We start from the raw sequence: 15,766 nt of genomic DNA, 5'->3' as shown, positions 1-15,766 counted from the left end.
AGATTTTCTGTTGTGTCTTTAAGGAAAAAAAAGTATTTTCTTTGGATAAAGGCATAGGAATTAAAATACATTCTCAAAATCCGATTCATGGAATAATCGACAAAATCGATTCTTAAAATAATCGTTATTTCTCGAGTCATATAGAAGTGAAAAATAATTACTGAATTTCTTTACTAGTGGGGACAAAAGCATACTAAAACATCCTCCTGAGGCCCAACCGATTCATCTGTGTCCACGTGTCCATTTTGTCTCTGTGAGACCGAGAGGTGAAATGCACCCCACTCAAACACATAACACATCATTGGAAAGGCCTGGATGTCCTCAAATGAGTACACTAGGACTTAATAGGGTAACTCCAATGAGCCATGACCGAAAACAAATGTCCACTAGAGTGGACTCAAAAATAGGATGGGAAATATGGAGAATTTTACAGCAGTACGGCTCATTCACAGTTATTTTTTTTTTCAGTTGAAATGACGCAAAATGCGCTAAACTGTGTCGCTAATTTAGGTAGCTAGCTAGCTAGTCAACCAGCTACCTTGTCCATTAAAACGGACAAACAAATAGGATGATCTCGGGAAAATACGGACCTTAAAATAGACTTCAATAATACTAAATAAATGCTGAAACAGATTTCCGTAGGACTTTTCATATATGTACAAACAAAAAAAATCCTGTCGTTGGTCCCAAAAGGCTCACAAGAATGATTCTGCTTTTCATCAATGTACAAAATAACCCCACCCCAAATATATATATATACACAACTTGGAGAACCTATGGCTTAGTCTACATATAAATGTTTGTGTGTTGACGCGTTCAAATGGGGTCATGAAATGGCACCAGAGGGTCGAGGCTATTGACGTTGTGCGCTATGCTGTATCTTTCCTTCAATTCTGGACTTTTTTTTTTGTATGGGGGGGCGGGGGGGTGCATAGTACGAGCTACCGTATGCTCGGCCTCCTCATACGCACACACGCAGAAACAAACGCTTTGCACAGCAGCTGGCATATGAGGAGTTTTTTTTTTTAAGCGCTGGCACTTTCCGGTAACAGCTGGACAGGAAGGCATGGCGGCAGCTGATTGTTGTTTGTGATTTTTAGCAGAGTATAGAAAATACACATTTATCTACCGTTAATTGCATATGATGCAGCATGTTTGCCAAAACTCAAACGAGGTCATCATGTCCCCCGAAAACAAAACAAAACAATGCCCTGCCACTCGAAAGATAAAACAATAAATTAAACTGACCTTACTATATCCGCGATGAGGATATGATACAGTCAGGAAATCAAAACCCGGTGCAAAATCCATGCAGCGATGAGAAATCTTGCGCAAAATTCCGTGCGTCCGTCCTCCGCGCTACTCACGTGATTAAGATTGAATTACTATTCGTTGGGGCTGAGCTTCAAAGCAGTTTTTAAAATCGACTTCATTTTACGGCTTTCGCTCTACCGTATTTTCCGTACCATAAGGCGCAAACAAAAACCTTTTGATTTTCTAAAAAAACTGACAGTGCACACTCCAAAAATCTGTCAAAATATTTTGGGAAGCATTCCGCTTGACTACCGTTTCCTGCTGACAACACGGACAGAATACGAACATTATGTACGCCGGCGGCAATTAACCAATCACGAAATATTACGGTACATACGCTGAAAGCGATAAACCAATTACAGAATAACACAAAACGCATACAGTACGTATCCAGACCGCGCTAAAATAATCCGAGAACCATAATATATTCAGCACGTACACTGGAAGCGGTAAACCAATCCGGGAATATTACAAATAAGCGATAAACAAGCCTTTAACTTCCTCAAAAATTGACAGCTGGCCTTACAAAAATCTGTAAAAATGTTTTTGGTAAGCGTTCCGCTTGACTGTCGCACCGTTTCCCGCTGACAGAACGTATGTCGGCATCAATTAAAGCAATGGTGGAATATTACGTACGATACATACGCCGATAAACCAATCAGAGAACAATACAAGAGCCATACAGCACATATACAGGCAACAATAAAATAACATTACATAATATAGTCAGCATGTACACTGGAGCGGTAAACTACAAGTAGAAAATGACGTATTACCTACGGTACGACAAACCGTAGGAAACATTACGTAAATCTCCCCCTCACCTTTTATTTATTTTTTGGGCCAATCGTATGTCTGAGTACGCGTCTTAATACGATGCGCCCTACAAGTACGGAAATAGACCCCATCATTGAAATGGATGATACGGTGCGCCATACGGTGAGGAAAATACGGTAATTAACCGTTGGAACATATTTGTTTCCTTGCTATCGTTGCCATTTTTTCCAATTACAAACTGCTACCCGCGCTGCGTATTTCTCACCGTCGAGTCAAACTAACCACGGTTAACCCGAGACTAGAATGCATTAGTGTTGTGGGAGCTCTTTGTATAATGGACCTTCTTTAAAGAATGAACGTTTGTGAATCGTCTCTGCGGACTGGGCTAATGTGACATATCGCATTAAGGGGAAAAAGATATCGAGTGAATGTGAGTAGCTTACGTCCCGGCGAAGTGAATAATGAAAGGCTAATATACAAATGAGGATGAAATATGTAAGGCAGCTCAGTGGTCTCAGGTGATCCCGGCCGACGGTCGAATGCACCTGAGCGCGTCCGAGCGATCGAGTCCCGACCGGTCGGACTCCCGTTGCTCCGCCGGGGTCTTGAGGGGTCTTCCTGGGCCGGGGTTTCCTTTAATGCCACTCGCATCGCCGTCCCTCGTCAGATTTAACCGCGAATCCGTCCGTCCGCGGAATCGCGGACACGCTAAACTCACCATTTGGTGATTTTTTTGGGTGAGACGCGGAAACCTCCAGGGAAATAATGTCTGAATTCCCCTTCCGACCCGGAGGGACGTGAATGACAATGTCGATGATAAGGATGTAATGCTAATCGTATGGATAAGTCAGAAATGAGTTTGGTAGCTTGCGGTCTACATCTTGATTCCCTCCTGTTGGCTCAGTTGCGACAAGGTCTTCTTGATCCGCAGCGCCGTGAGCCGGGCGGCGCCGTTGGCATACCAGCACTCTCTCATGATCTTCGCCATGACTCGTAAAGCCTGCGGAGAGGACGGATAACGCAGTTTGACGTTAATGTAAAGTCAAAATGACATAAGCACTTGTGACGGTGGATTGTTACACTTTTACGACGGTTACCGTATTTTCCGCACTATAAGGCGCGCCGGATTATAAGGCGCACCCTCAATTAATGACATATTTTCAAACTTTTTCCACATTTGAGGCGCACCGGATTATAAGGCGCACCCTCAATAAATTACATTTTCAATCACAATATAGTATTACTCAAAGTAATAACAATAATAACTCTCAATAGCATAACTCATTGTCAATATGAGCAACTTTGTTCGACTGTAAACACGCAAAAGAAACAGGTAAAGCTTACTTTATCACTTCATTCCCCATCTGCCAATTCCAATCTCAATATTCATCCATATATAAGGCGCACCTGATTATAAGGAGCACCATCAGCTTTTTTTTTTTTAAAAAAATTAAGGCTTTTAGGTGCGCCTCATAGTGCGGAAAATACGGTAATCATTTTAATATTTTATGATATGGACAGTTTAACTCTAAAAGCAATTCAATATTGTACTTGCTTCTTTTGGAGAAATATATTTGTTAAAAAAAATTGGACAAACTCCTATCAAAATTTTGGAACATATTTTGTTCACGATTGGAGGTTTTATTTGGTGTACCTTTTTGTCTGGAAAACACAAACAAAATTTCGGACTATCAGTGTTAACTTTTTTCTCATGATTTGAGCCCTGCGTCTTAGAGTCCAGTGCAGCTTTTTATTTATTTATTTATTTATTTATGCTAAATGTTTATTGTTGCTGCTTACGTACCTGTGCGACTTATAGTTTGAGATTCACGGTTTATCGTTATTGAAAAAACGCATTTTTAGGACCAAATCATACCTGCCAACGCTACCGAATTACATAGTCAACTCCCAATTTTCAAGCTTATCTAGCGCATATTATTTGTGATTATTATTCTTACAGTCATTATAAGCCATTTCAATTAGCCATTTCTCAAATTATCAGCGCGCCTTTTCAATGAAAATTTCCAAAAGTACATATAGTAAGTACATAGTATAAGTACGTACATATAGTAAAATATCCAAAATGTTTCTATTAACCCTTTACCGGGCACAGGGGCCATTTTCGACTGATAACTTAAACAACCGAAAGCGTCCGTAAACGGCCATTGCTTAAATTCTAACGCGCCCCAAAATTTCTCTAAAATCCAGAAAATTCTTGCCTGTTTAGGACTTAAAAATAGAAAAACGTGGCCAGTGAAAGTTAAAACACACCTGTTATTTTTTTCACTGGGAAATACATATTGTAATTTATATCTACAATTATTTTTACCTCGCAACTCTGCCAGCGGTTAGGAATGTTCGGGCGAAGCTTCTGCTCACAAACCACCTTTCTCATTTCCTCTACGGATGGATCTGACTGAACCAGGTCATAGTATGGCAGCTGGTAGTCCTCATGGATTCCTGAAAAACATATTTAAAAAAAAAAAAATAGGTCAAACGAAATGCTATTCTCTCCCTTGTGGTTTGCCTGCTACACTTTTTGGCCCCGTCCCTAATAACAGAGGCGTCAATAATTCTCCAAATAACTGCTATTTTGTTCCGTTTACCCATCATTTTACACAGTCCGTTTGTCAATCTTCCGGTCGTTTGAGTAACCCCACGGCGCAATCTCACCTCCCATCGAGCAACGGCTGGCAATCTCCCAGAAGACCAACCCCATGGCGTAGATGTCGGCTCGTTTGAAAGACTCAAAATGTTTCATGTTTATGGAGTCATCAAGGACTTCTGGCGCCATGTACCTGGAAAGAAAAAATACGGACGTCATATAGGATCCATTATCGCGCACCGTGGATCTACTTCAGCATTCGTACAGGACAAATAGGAACAATGACTCCTTTGTCCCCGCAGGAATATAAATCGCTAAATCCGCACAACGCCACGACAGATAAAAGCACGGCGTAACCAACGCGTAGCCTGCGCGTCCTAGTTTTTAATCAATCCAGTGCCGCGGTGTACCGTTTCTCAAATTGTTTTGACTGTTTTAAAACTCAATTACTGTTTGACCTAGAACCGGTCTTTTACACAGTTTCTCTATTGGAGCGTAAAATATAACCCGCGACGGGCTTGGGCCCATTTGTTTTTAGTTAGGGTACGGACAAAAAAACGTTAGAAACAAAAAGGTTACCATTGTCGGTTGCGAGTGTGTGATCCGGTTTTCCGTGTGATGCGCAACACAAAACATACTACAGTGTAAGTCAAATTTCCCCTTGAGGGATTGTAATCAGTATAATAAATTATACATACAATTAGAGATTGTTTGGTACGCTTTTCAAGTAAAGGGCATAGAAAAAGCTTTTTTAGTTCCCAGGAGGAACTTCTTTATTTTTAAACACAGAGAATGAAGATGGAACACACGTGTGCAAAGTGGATCACATGGAGAAGCAAATATTATCATTTGTGCAAAAATATAACATGTAAATATTACCATTTGTACGGGTAACGTCGCGGAGATTATTATGCATTCGTTTATGGAAATAATAAAATCCACTTAACGTCTGCAAAGCGTTTAAGGGCTCGGTAGTTTATTGATACATCAAATGTATTGAATGACGTTCAAATCTTTCTTACTTTTTTATACAACTGTTGTTTTTTTTCCCCTTTTTCGATGGCTTACCCACTGAAATATTTTTTCCCCTAACCGATGCAAAGCATTATTTGTGACATTATGGGAACAAATGCTATGTTTTCAGCATATAGCCTACAAATATGTTTAGATGTGTTTTGCAACACATTTGTAAAGATAAATGCTAATTTTTTTGCCATAACTCTACAAGGTATGCTCATCAATGCAACAATATGGGAACAAATGCTATATTTTTAGCATTTAGCCTAGTAATACCTTCGGTAGTATTTCCGAGTAAGTTGGAACGTATTTGCGAATACATTCAGACATATTTGTAAGCTAAATGCTAATAACATAGCATTTGTTCCCATAATGCTACAAATTATGTTCATCAACACACTAAGCGGATAAAGACTGTTTTTAGCATGTAGCATACAAGTATGTTTGGAAGAATTTACAAGTACGTTTAAACGTATTTGCAAGTACATTCATTAGCCAAATGCTAATAATATAGCATTTTTTTCTCATAATGCTACAGGGTATGCTCGCCAACATGCTGTGCTATATTTTTAGCATCTACAGTTTGTTCGGAGGTATGTGGAAGTACGATCGCACGTACTCGCAAATGCGTTTAAACATATTTGAAAATATACACGTATTTTCAAACACATGCCCGTCAAAAATCTTTACTCCACTTTGACCGCATTGTCTCGTGAGTTGCTACTCGGCATAAATCATTTATGGTTGGGAAAGAAAAAAAAAAAAGCGAAATTTTCTGTCTTGATTGCTAATTACAATGCACATTCGTACAAAATAAAGGCATTGGCTGGAAGCGGATTTAGCAAGACGTCGCTTCATGTTCCAATTAATTTGCCCTTTGTTTTGAAAAGCTAGGGAATTTTCAAAAAATGACATTAGATTTCCCCATACCGACAGAAAACGCCGTCAAAATCTCTCGTTCTTCAGATTTGAGAACCGTCGTATCCAACATTGTATATTTAGAAATCTGTCTCGACGACAGTCATGAGCTTAATGTCTTTAGGGCCTGCGTGAGCTCATCTGTCAATTTGTCTCCAATGGTTTGGACTCCGACCGACACTCAAGTTGCGCCATCTGGATGGGGAGGACTGTCGACAATAATGGATGACTGACATGTGGCGGCGTTGAGAAGGTAATGAAAACGATTCAAAAACCCGTCTGAGTTTTCAGGATTTTCCGCTAGCAGCTAATACAGTTGGACCTTTGACGTCCACAGCCGTGATTGGCACCGAACGAATGAAGCGATGGCTTAATGTGACAGATGCTAACCTTTTGGTTCCCACTCTGTGATTTGGCGCGATGTCAATCGTATCGGTCGCCGAGTCATGCCGAACGGCTAGACCTAAATCCGCGATGCAGCATGTTCCGTTCTTCTTCACCAGAATGTTCTTGGACTTCAGGTCTCGGTGAGCGATCGCCGGTTTACCTGCAAGGGGGGGCGGAGTCAAAGACCTGAGACCGACTCGCTAAAAACTGCTTATGTATTACAGCCGATTAAAAACATTTGTATACAGTTCTGCTATGTTTTCCGGATAGGTGTATTATACAACGGCAAATCACGTTTATAAAATCGTTGTTTGTTGCTGTACTTCCTTTTGACCCTGGAGTTGTTTACCACACGCTATTATCGCTAATGTACACTATACGCCTTGGAAACATGCACGGTGTTTAACATTCTGAGTGCCATGCGGCTCTTAATCTAAGTGCTTTGCTTTGCATTGTGCAGTCTGACCTTGACGTCAACTAAAATCAAAGGTACATCCACTACGGAAAGATTGACAAGCGTCTTAAATGTTTTCCTTCCCAGTATAGAATTGATGGACTAGCAAATCATTTGGAGACGGGTTTTAAAAAAAAAAAAAAATCCAGGGCGATGGGGAGCAACAATACAGTGAGCCGAATCGCTTGTCGGTTCTCCTCGGCATGAGCGCTCTTAACTAGTAACGCAAATGCGGTCTTATGGAATGGTAATGGTGAATATATTTTTCATAGGCAGCTTTCGCAACGTTTGAAATTTCGGAACGTTGCGCCGTTAAACCCAAGGCACTTCACTCGGGCAAAGTACAAAATAGATCTTTGACAGTTGGAGAGGCTCTACAGTTTGACGCTTTTAGCCTCAGGCGAGTTCAAGTTTGCCTTCGCGCTTTCTGTGTGGAAGTTCAGGCAATTTGTCGACGTGGGTAATGGGTAGAAAAAAAAGCGACGCTATTTTGGAGTTGTTTTCGTTTTCTCTCTCCCAGCCTGATGGAAAATGTAGAAAAAACATTCAGAAGCCTCGCTTCGGAGAAAACGTTTTCCATTGTCATTCATTGGCCTTCGTTTTGACGCGCATTTCCGTGGGGGCGTTTAAAGTAATTAAAACAGTCTAGCCAAGACGATTTCGATTGATATTCGTGGTTACTCACCTTGTGTTCCGACGATTTCCATATGGAGGTGGGCCAAACCACTCGCCGTGGAAAGCGACAGCTTGATCATGCCTTCAACGGTGACGGTATAGCGGTTTAGGTAGTCGAACAGAGAGCCGTGCTCGTGGTAGTCCGACACCAGCCACAGTTGAGTCCACGTCCCGTTATCTGCAGAAAAGAAGTGAATCCGGTACAAACACGATCAAAAGGAACACAGGGTGCGTGTGCGTATATGCTCATTTTAGTTATTTCACACAAAAAGTAGCTGGCAAACTCATTTGAACTGTGTTTACTGTGTTTTTTGAACCGCACAGTACAGTGCACCTTACTATTAAATGCATTATACATTATGGGGACCATTTCTGTACTTAATCCATGTTATGGGGCCTATTTCCTTACTTGATCCGTAACTTGAAACCCGGTATGGGAAATACTGTATGTTTTGAACAGACGTGCTAATACAGTTGAACATACTTGAAAGCTAAATACTAAAAACAACATTTTTTCCCATTAAGCTATATGGAATGCTCGCGTTATGGTATGTTTTTAGCAATTAGCCAAGAAGTGTATCCGCATCTGTTTAAGTACGTTACGTGCACACACACACATATATATATATATATATATATATATATATATATATAAAAATGTAAACTTTTAACCTCTGTTTGTGACCCACTGGCAACTTGGGTTATAAACAAAGTAATTGTATGTATGAATTATTATACGGAAGATCTTATTTCAAGTGCCATCAAAGCACTTACTCAAAGCACGAGCAGACGTGGGTGGCGGTAATGCGCGCCAAAAGTTGTTTGCCGACTGCCAATAAACGTCTGAAGATGAAAGAGGAAGGAGACTGAAAGAGTTCAGACAATTCTAATGGAGCTTTTCAGTGCAATGCAGCCAAAAATTTAAATAAGGTAAGCCGGGAATTTACTGCTGCTTAAGGTTGATTAGATTTGACTTTAAGAAGACTATGAAGGGGAAGTTCAGAAAATGTGGATGACTACTTAAAGTGCCAGATTTTTTTGGACTATAAGGCACATCGCAGTCTCAATATTATATAATGAATATACAATCATGTTAATAATGTCAATAAGGATAATGTAATGTTAAATAATAGGAGAAAGGAAGTAAAATATACACAAAAAAGGATTGTTTATGGTTACTGCGGCGATATTTCAGTCAACCCCCATTAATCGCGAAGTAGGGGGGGGATCACTGTACACCTGTTCATTGAGACGGCGCCTTATAATCCGGTGTGCAAAAATAGGATAAATCATATAGCAACATGTGTTGTGAAGGAAGGGGGAATAAAATGCGGCTAAAGTGGAGCTCGATCGCTTTTCCTGTGCTCACTTTGTATGCTTACTCTGCCCGCCCCGCGTAGAACATTGTCCAACAGCGTAATGCACAATTGATGGGATTAAACACAAGGGCCCGATAGCTAGCACATATCCTAAGGCTATGTTCTGTTTTGGCTCCCGTTTATTTTAGCGGGTAACTTAATTATTAAAAAAAAACCTGTATTAATTGGGTCCAGTGTACGGAAAGCTGTCAAGATAGCAAATATTGTCTCTCTTTTCTTTCCTCGGCTCAAAAGGCCCATTGACACGGGCAGTCGGAGGAGGGAATAATAAGCCATTATTACTGCATTGCGACACTTTCTCGGAGATGTAGATGCGTTTGCCTGTCATCTTCGTTTCAGAATCGGATCATCGGGAGAAGACCTGCGTTGTCGTATTGTGGGAGATGTTCGCGCGTGCGGTTTTGCTGATGTCTGCCGCGTCTTCACTGGGGAGTTTGACTCCTCCACACCGTCTAGCAGTCTGCCCGTTCCCACCCAACAACCGCCTGCGCGACTTCACCTTCGGCGACGCTTTCCTTTGTACTGTGAAATCTCAAGGAGCACCCGTATTCAAGCTGCCGACGCGCGCGTTTGCACACGAACGCCGTTTTCGAAAGATCTATTGACGTTTTAAGGTACGGCCTCAAAACCTCGAAATAGTAATATTGCTCTCGCCGAACTTGATTTTCGAAGCGTACTCTTGGAATAGCTCACCTTTGTTGTCTGCGGCGATGAAGCCCAAAATGTTCTCGTGTCGCAGCATCACCGTTTGGTAGATCTCGGCTTCGCGGAACCAAGACCGTTCCTCCCGGGAGGAGAAAATCTTGACGGCCACTTCCTCGCCGCGCCATTTTCCTCGCCAAACCTCCCCGAAACGGCCCTTTCCTATGCTCTCCTGGAGGATGATGGTCCTGGCGATGGTTCTCTGGACGAGAAGTGGTAAGCCTGGCAGAAAAGCAGATGGCCGTTAAAAATGCCATCACCAACTTCAGTGAATGTAAAAAAAACAAACATGTCAGGTATTTTTTTTTTTACAAGCTAGGAAATGAAACTGCCGTGGACCACATGCTACAGTCATAAATTTGGCAAAGGGCTGAGAAGGAAGCAAAACATGAGAATTCATTTCAAATCTTATGATGATACCAGGAAACCCCCACACAAACGCAGATTCGGTCCAAGTGAGAAGAGTAACTAAAATAAGCCCACACCTCACATTTATACATTGCATCAATCACACGCACAATTTCACATTGTGCAATATGGTGTAAAAAGCTCCAAGGATTGGAAGCAAGCGCTCGTTCCTTTGGCAGGATGCAAGAGGTGCCACACTCTCCCCAGGGATGACTCAAGCCAGAACAGATAAGTACGCGCAGCTTTGCCGACGCAGACTGAAAGTGAAAATATTGCAATATTCAATGTTGCTCTTAATGACATTTTTGCTGGTTTTCTGGTCCAGTGTGGGAAAATTATAAATAGATGAAAAACATGAAATATGGGTGTTGAATGTGATATTGGTATTATTGTGATTATTAACATCTACCTAATTACATTATTAATATTTGATGACATTTTTTTCGTGCGACAAAATAAGCATATATACATACTATTATACACTTAAGTATTTATATACTTTATATATTAAGTATTTCTAGACTTAAGTATGTATATACAAACGAAAAAACGCTTTTGATTGAAAAAGATCATATCTGAAATGATTTGTGTGTGTGTGTATATATATATATATATATATATATATATATATATATATATATATATATATATATGTATATACGTATATATATATATATATATATATGTATATACATATATATATATATATATATATGTATATACATATATATATATACGTATATATATATATATATATATGTATATATATATATATATATGTATATATATATGTATATATATATATATATATATATGTATATATGTATATATATATATATATATATATATATATATATATATATATATATATGTGTATATATGTATATATATATATATATATATATATGTATATATGTATATATATATATATATATATATATATATATATAAATATATATATATACACACACAGACACCGTATATATATCCACACTATAAGGCGCACCTGATTATAAGGCGCACCATCAGCTTTAAAAAAAAAAAAAAAAAGGGCTTTTAGGTGCGCCTTATAGTGCGGAAAATACGGTGTGTGTGTGTGTGTGTGTGTGTGTTATATATACATATATACATACACACACCGTATATATATCCGCACTAAAGGCGCACCTGATTATTAGGCGCACCCATCATCTTTTTTTAAAAAAAATAAGGCTTTTATGTGTGCCTTATATTGTGGAAAATACAGTATATAAATATATATATATATATATATATATATATATATATACACAGATACACATATATATTTATATGTGTGTGTGAAATACCATGAGGCGGTGGGAAGTACGTAGTCATGCTGTGGTTGGGCAGAAAATGAAGAATGAATGTTTAAATAGCACTCTTCTTCCTCCAGCTCAGTAACTATCTGACGGCAATAGCGACTGGCGGTGCAATTTACCGTCAGACATTTGCTTGATTAAGCAGCTAAGTCATCCTCGCGTGTGGCATTACCTTGAGTGAGTCTATTCTATTTTCTTGATTTAACGTGATATTAAATAGAAACTCCACTCGTGCATTTCAATCCAAACCTGTGATTCAGTGTACTTAATATGATAACTCCAAAAGCAGTCACAAACAGCGGCATACCTGATCCTGAACCTGAGGTGGTCATATCATAGATCAGGTCCTTCAGCGTTGTGCCAACGGTAATGAAGGGGTGGTCCATGGAGGGATCTTCCTCATTGGGCACGCGGTGATGGTGGTGGTGATGTGCCCCCGCCCCGCCCGCCCCTAACCCCCTGTGGCTATGGCACACGTAGAATGCCAAAACCAGCAGCAGACAAAATATACACACGGGCCCGGCGATCACCGCGGCAAGAGCCACGGGTCCCAGAGATGGAGTGTTTGCAGTCGGCACTGCAGGAAAAGAAAAGAAAAAAACACACACAGAATATTTAAAGAAAAGAACAATAAGAAATCCGACATCTGCGGCTAAAAAGGAAGACGCCGAATAAAACGCCTTCCATCATGGGCAATTTAGGAGTGAAATAACAGTAACCTCAAAGCGGTCCTCAAAAATACACTGGCTCCAAAAGCAATTTCAAAAGCAAGTCTCTGACGCCTCGCTGTCATAATAGACACCTTGAAGGAGTCTTAAGTAAAAAGACTCTCAATGCTTTATCCTCTTGAGGTTATCTGTGATCACTCAAGTTGATCGAAAGAAATTTTAGCAGGCGTTACTGCTCACTCATGTTGAAATAAAAAAAATCAAATGTATGTACCATAGGGAAAAGGCTTTGCTTTTCTCATGTGTAACTGCAAAAAAAAAAAAGATTTTTTTTTTAAGCTTCAGGCGCTTTGATGCACTTGTTTTTTTCAGTTTTAGACTAAGCTGTAACCCCTATAAACGCTGCAAAAAAAAAGTTGATTTACATTGGGATACATAATACAGGTTTAGGTACGCTTACATTTTTAATAGATAATAATTTTATTTATAGTCAGCACATGGGGGGAGTGAAAAGTTTTCTCTTTCCTAGGGGTGGGAAAGCACTGCCTTATAATATGGTGCGCCTTATAGTATGAAAAATACAGTCATATCAAAATAATATATATATATTTTTTAGTGTTCTTCAAAAAATGCAGTCGTTCGACCAATCTAAACTAAAAAATAGTAAAAGGCGAGAGAGGATTGTTCCGATATATAAAGAAAAAAAAACCTCATTTTCATGGATGCCAATAAAATGGACTGTCACCCAAAGTAATGCTTATATATTTCTTTGCATTTATAACCATCTGATAAAATGTCAGCTTGGTCCAAGTCTTGTGGGACCAAAACCGACAGCGTGGGTTCCTTTTGAAAATATTCAAAGAATGATGTGTAGTCTCACCGGGGAAAACGGTAAGGTCGGGGTCCTTGTTGCAATAATCGGTGGTACAGCAAATGGGATAAAGGCCCGTGTCGTGCTTGACGGATGGGGCGCAGATGAAGGGTCGATCCCGCGGGAACAGTTCTTTTTCGGGAACGCACTGGCGCAGCTCCGTCGTCAACCGGTTGCCCGTCTTGCGGATATTGACGAAACAGACGCCATCTGTCGTACAGCTCGAGTTGGCACTGCAGCGCTCGCAGTGACATTGGAGGGCTGCAGGGAAAAGAGGAAGAAATGGGCGCCGGGTTACAAAAGAATGTCTTCGTAGAGTTTTGACCACTTGGACTGCGCAGACGTTCAAAAATTGCATGAATGTTCTTTGGTCTCGCTTTTCTTCAAGCGTCGAGCGCCGCGCAATCGCAAGCGAGTTGTGCGAACGTTAGGGCAGCGCTTCGCGACCTTTTTTTAATGACGTACCCGCTGTAAAATCTTACAGCCTTAACCTGTGCAAAATATTTTAGGGTTGAAAAAAAAAAACTTAAAACATGCCATCAGTGTCTGATTTATTCAACTTATATATATGTATATATATATATATATGTGTATGTATGTATGTATGTATGTATATATATATATATATATATATATATATATATATATGTGTGTGTGTATTTATATATATATATATATATATATATATATATATATATATATATATGTGTGTGTGTGTGTATTTATATATATATATATATATATATATGTGTGTGTGTGTATTTATTTATTTATTTATATATATATATATATATATAATGTGTGTGTGTATTTATATATATATATATATATATATATATATATATATATATATATATATATATATATATATATATATATGTGTGTGTGTATTTATTTATTTATATATATATATATATAATGTGTGTGTGTATTTATATATATATATATATATATATATATATATATATATATATAAATACACACACACACACATTATATGTATATAATGTAGGATGTGCATTTTATCAATTGGTGAAATGGGAAGGAAGTGATGGGAAGGGACTGATGCGTTCTCGTGCACGTATGTCAGGAGTGGAGGGTTGAGCAAAAGCATGACAGCAGCAGCATGACTGCACCCGAAGGCGATGTTGTAATTTGCGGCAAAATAATTAACAAAAAATTAATCATGATTGCTGCATTTAAGGACTCCTGGGAGTCCACAAAATAATCTGCAGTACATAAATAAATGGGTGCGTAATCACGAAAAAGTCCATAATTATGCCTTGACTGCACCGTGCAAAGAAACCATATGAGTAAACAAATTAAAGGTGTGATAATGAATTGATTTGTCAACAACAAATTGATTACCAAATGCATAATTATTTATTTTTAGAATGCCTAAAAATGGGGATTTTGGTCATCGATCAATCGTTCAGAGCCGTAAAATTGTCCGAGAAATTTTAATACCGAGAATTCTAATTTATTTAGTCCTCTGTGAAAGCAGACTGATTATCGTGTTGCAGCAAAAAAAATCTACTTTTACTTTGAAAAATAAGCTTATTTTGACACGTTACGGGCCAAACCGACAATGGAATAAAAAATACTTCGAAATCAAATTAACTCGTAGTTCTTTAAATGAAGAAATTCCCAGGCCTAGCTAATAGTGACGCGAATAGCTATGCCATGCCAACCCCAATCTGGGCCGAAACCCGAACCCCAAAGGATGTTAACACTCTCGCTCGGAGTCAAAACCATCACAGGGCACCTCCAGAATGTGGAAGCGGAGAAGATGGAATGGTTTGATGTGAGTCCAGTCCCCAATCCAAATAAATACTTGCGGGATCGCTTCGGACACGCCTAATGCGACTGAGTGACCGACACAACCGCGCTAGCTTAACCGCGTCTTTTCTGATTTGTCACAAATGACAGGAATTTAAAAAAAAAAAAAAAACGTGAAAGATGCAATTTCTTACTGTGAGAACCGAAAATTATCCTCATTTATTCCTTGTCATTAAAGTGTCCTTCACTCTAGCACAAAATAGACAGTAGCTCAATGGTACCATCAGTCATGGCTGACTAGCTTAAAACAAAGCAACACACCCCTAAAAAAAATCTTTAAATAATTTACTTGATATAAAATCACTGACGTAAACACCATGAAGAATCCGCCAGCGAAATTCTAGCGAAAAATCTCTCAAAGTGCTCATATAACGAAAATACGTATAAAAAGAATCGTTGGCAGTCAAGGAAT

At 39.2% G+C, this 15,766-nt stretch overlaps 1 protein-coding gene across 1 annotated transcript in view; it reads right to left on the bottom strand.

Annotated features, from left to right (window-relative positions):
* tgfbr1b (transforming growth factor, beta receptor 1 b) overlaps positions 1-15,766 on the bottom strand; it is a 32,122-nt gene that overhangs the window by 1,902 nt on the left and 14,454 nt on the right. The window contains exons 2-9 of the mRNA XM_088442006.1: positions 13,525-13,776; positions 12,284-12,553; positions 10,220-10,450; positions 8,158-8,325; positions 7,022-7,178; positions 4,765-4,889; positions 4,421-4,551; positions 1-3,091 (exon numbers count right to left, since the gene is read on the bottom strand). The exon at positions 1-3,091 is cut by the window's left edge and continues 1,902 nt beyond it. Of these exons, the coding sequence (XP_088298132.1) occupies positions 2,966-3,091; positions 4,421-4,551; positions 4,765-4,889; positions 7,022-7,178; positions 8,158-8,325; positions 10,220-10,450; positions 12,284-12,553; positions 13,525-13,776 (1,460 nt within the window). The 3' untranslated portion in view covers positions 1-2,965. The remainder of the gene's footprint in view (positions 3,092-4,420; positions 4,552-4,764; positions 4,890-7,021; positions 7,179-8,157; positions 8,326-10,219; positions 10,451-12,283; positions 12,554-13,524; positions 13,777-15,766) is intronic.

This window comes from Hippichthys cyanospilos, chromosome 19 (assembly GCF_059441005.1).
Source record: "Hippichthys cyanospilos isolate Australia breed blue-spotted pipefish chromosome 19, RoL_Hcya_1.0, whole genome shotgun sequence".
Taxonomy (NCBI): domain Eukaryota; kingdom Metazoa; phylum Chordata; class Actinopteri; order Syngnathiformes; family Syngnathidae; genus Hippichthys; species Hippichthys cyanospilos.
This window is presented reverse-complemented; position numbering and strand designations above follow the sequence as displayed.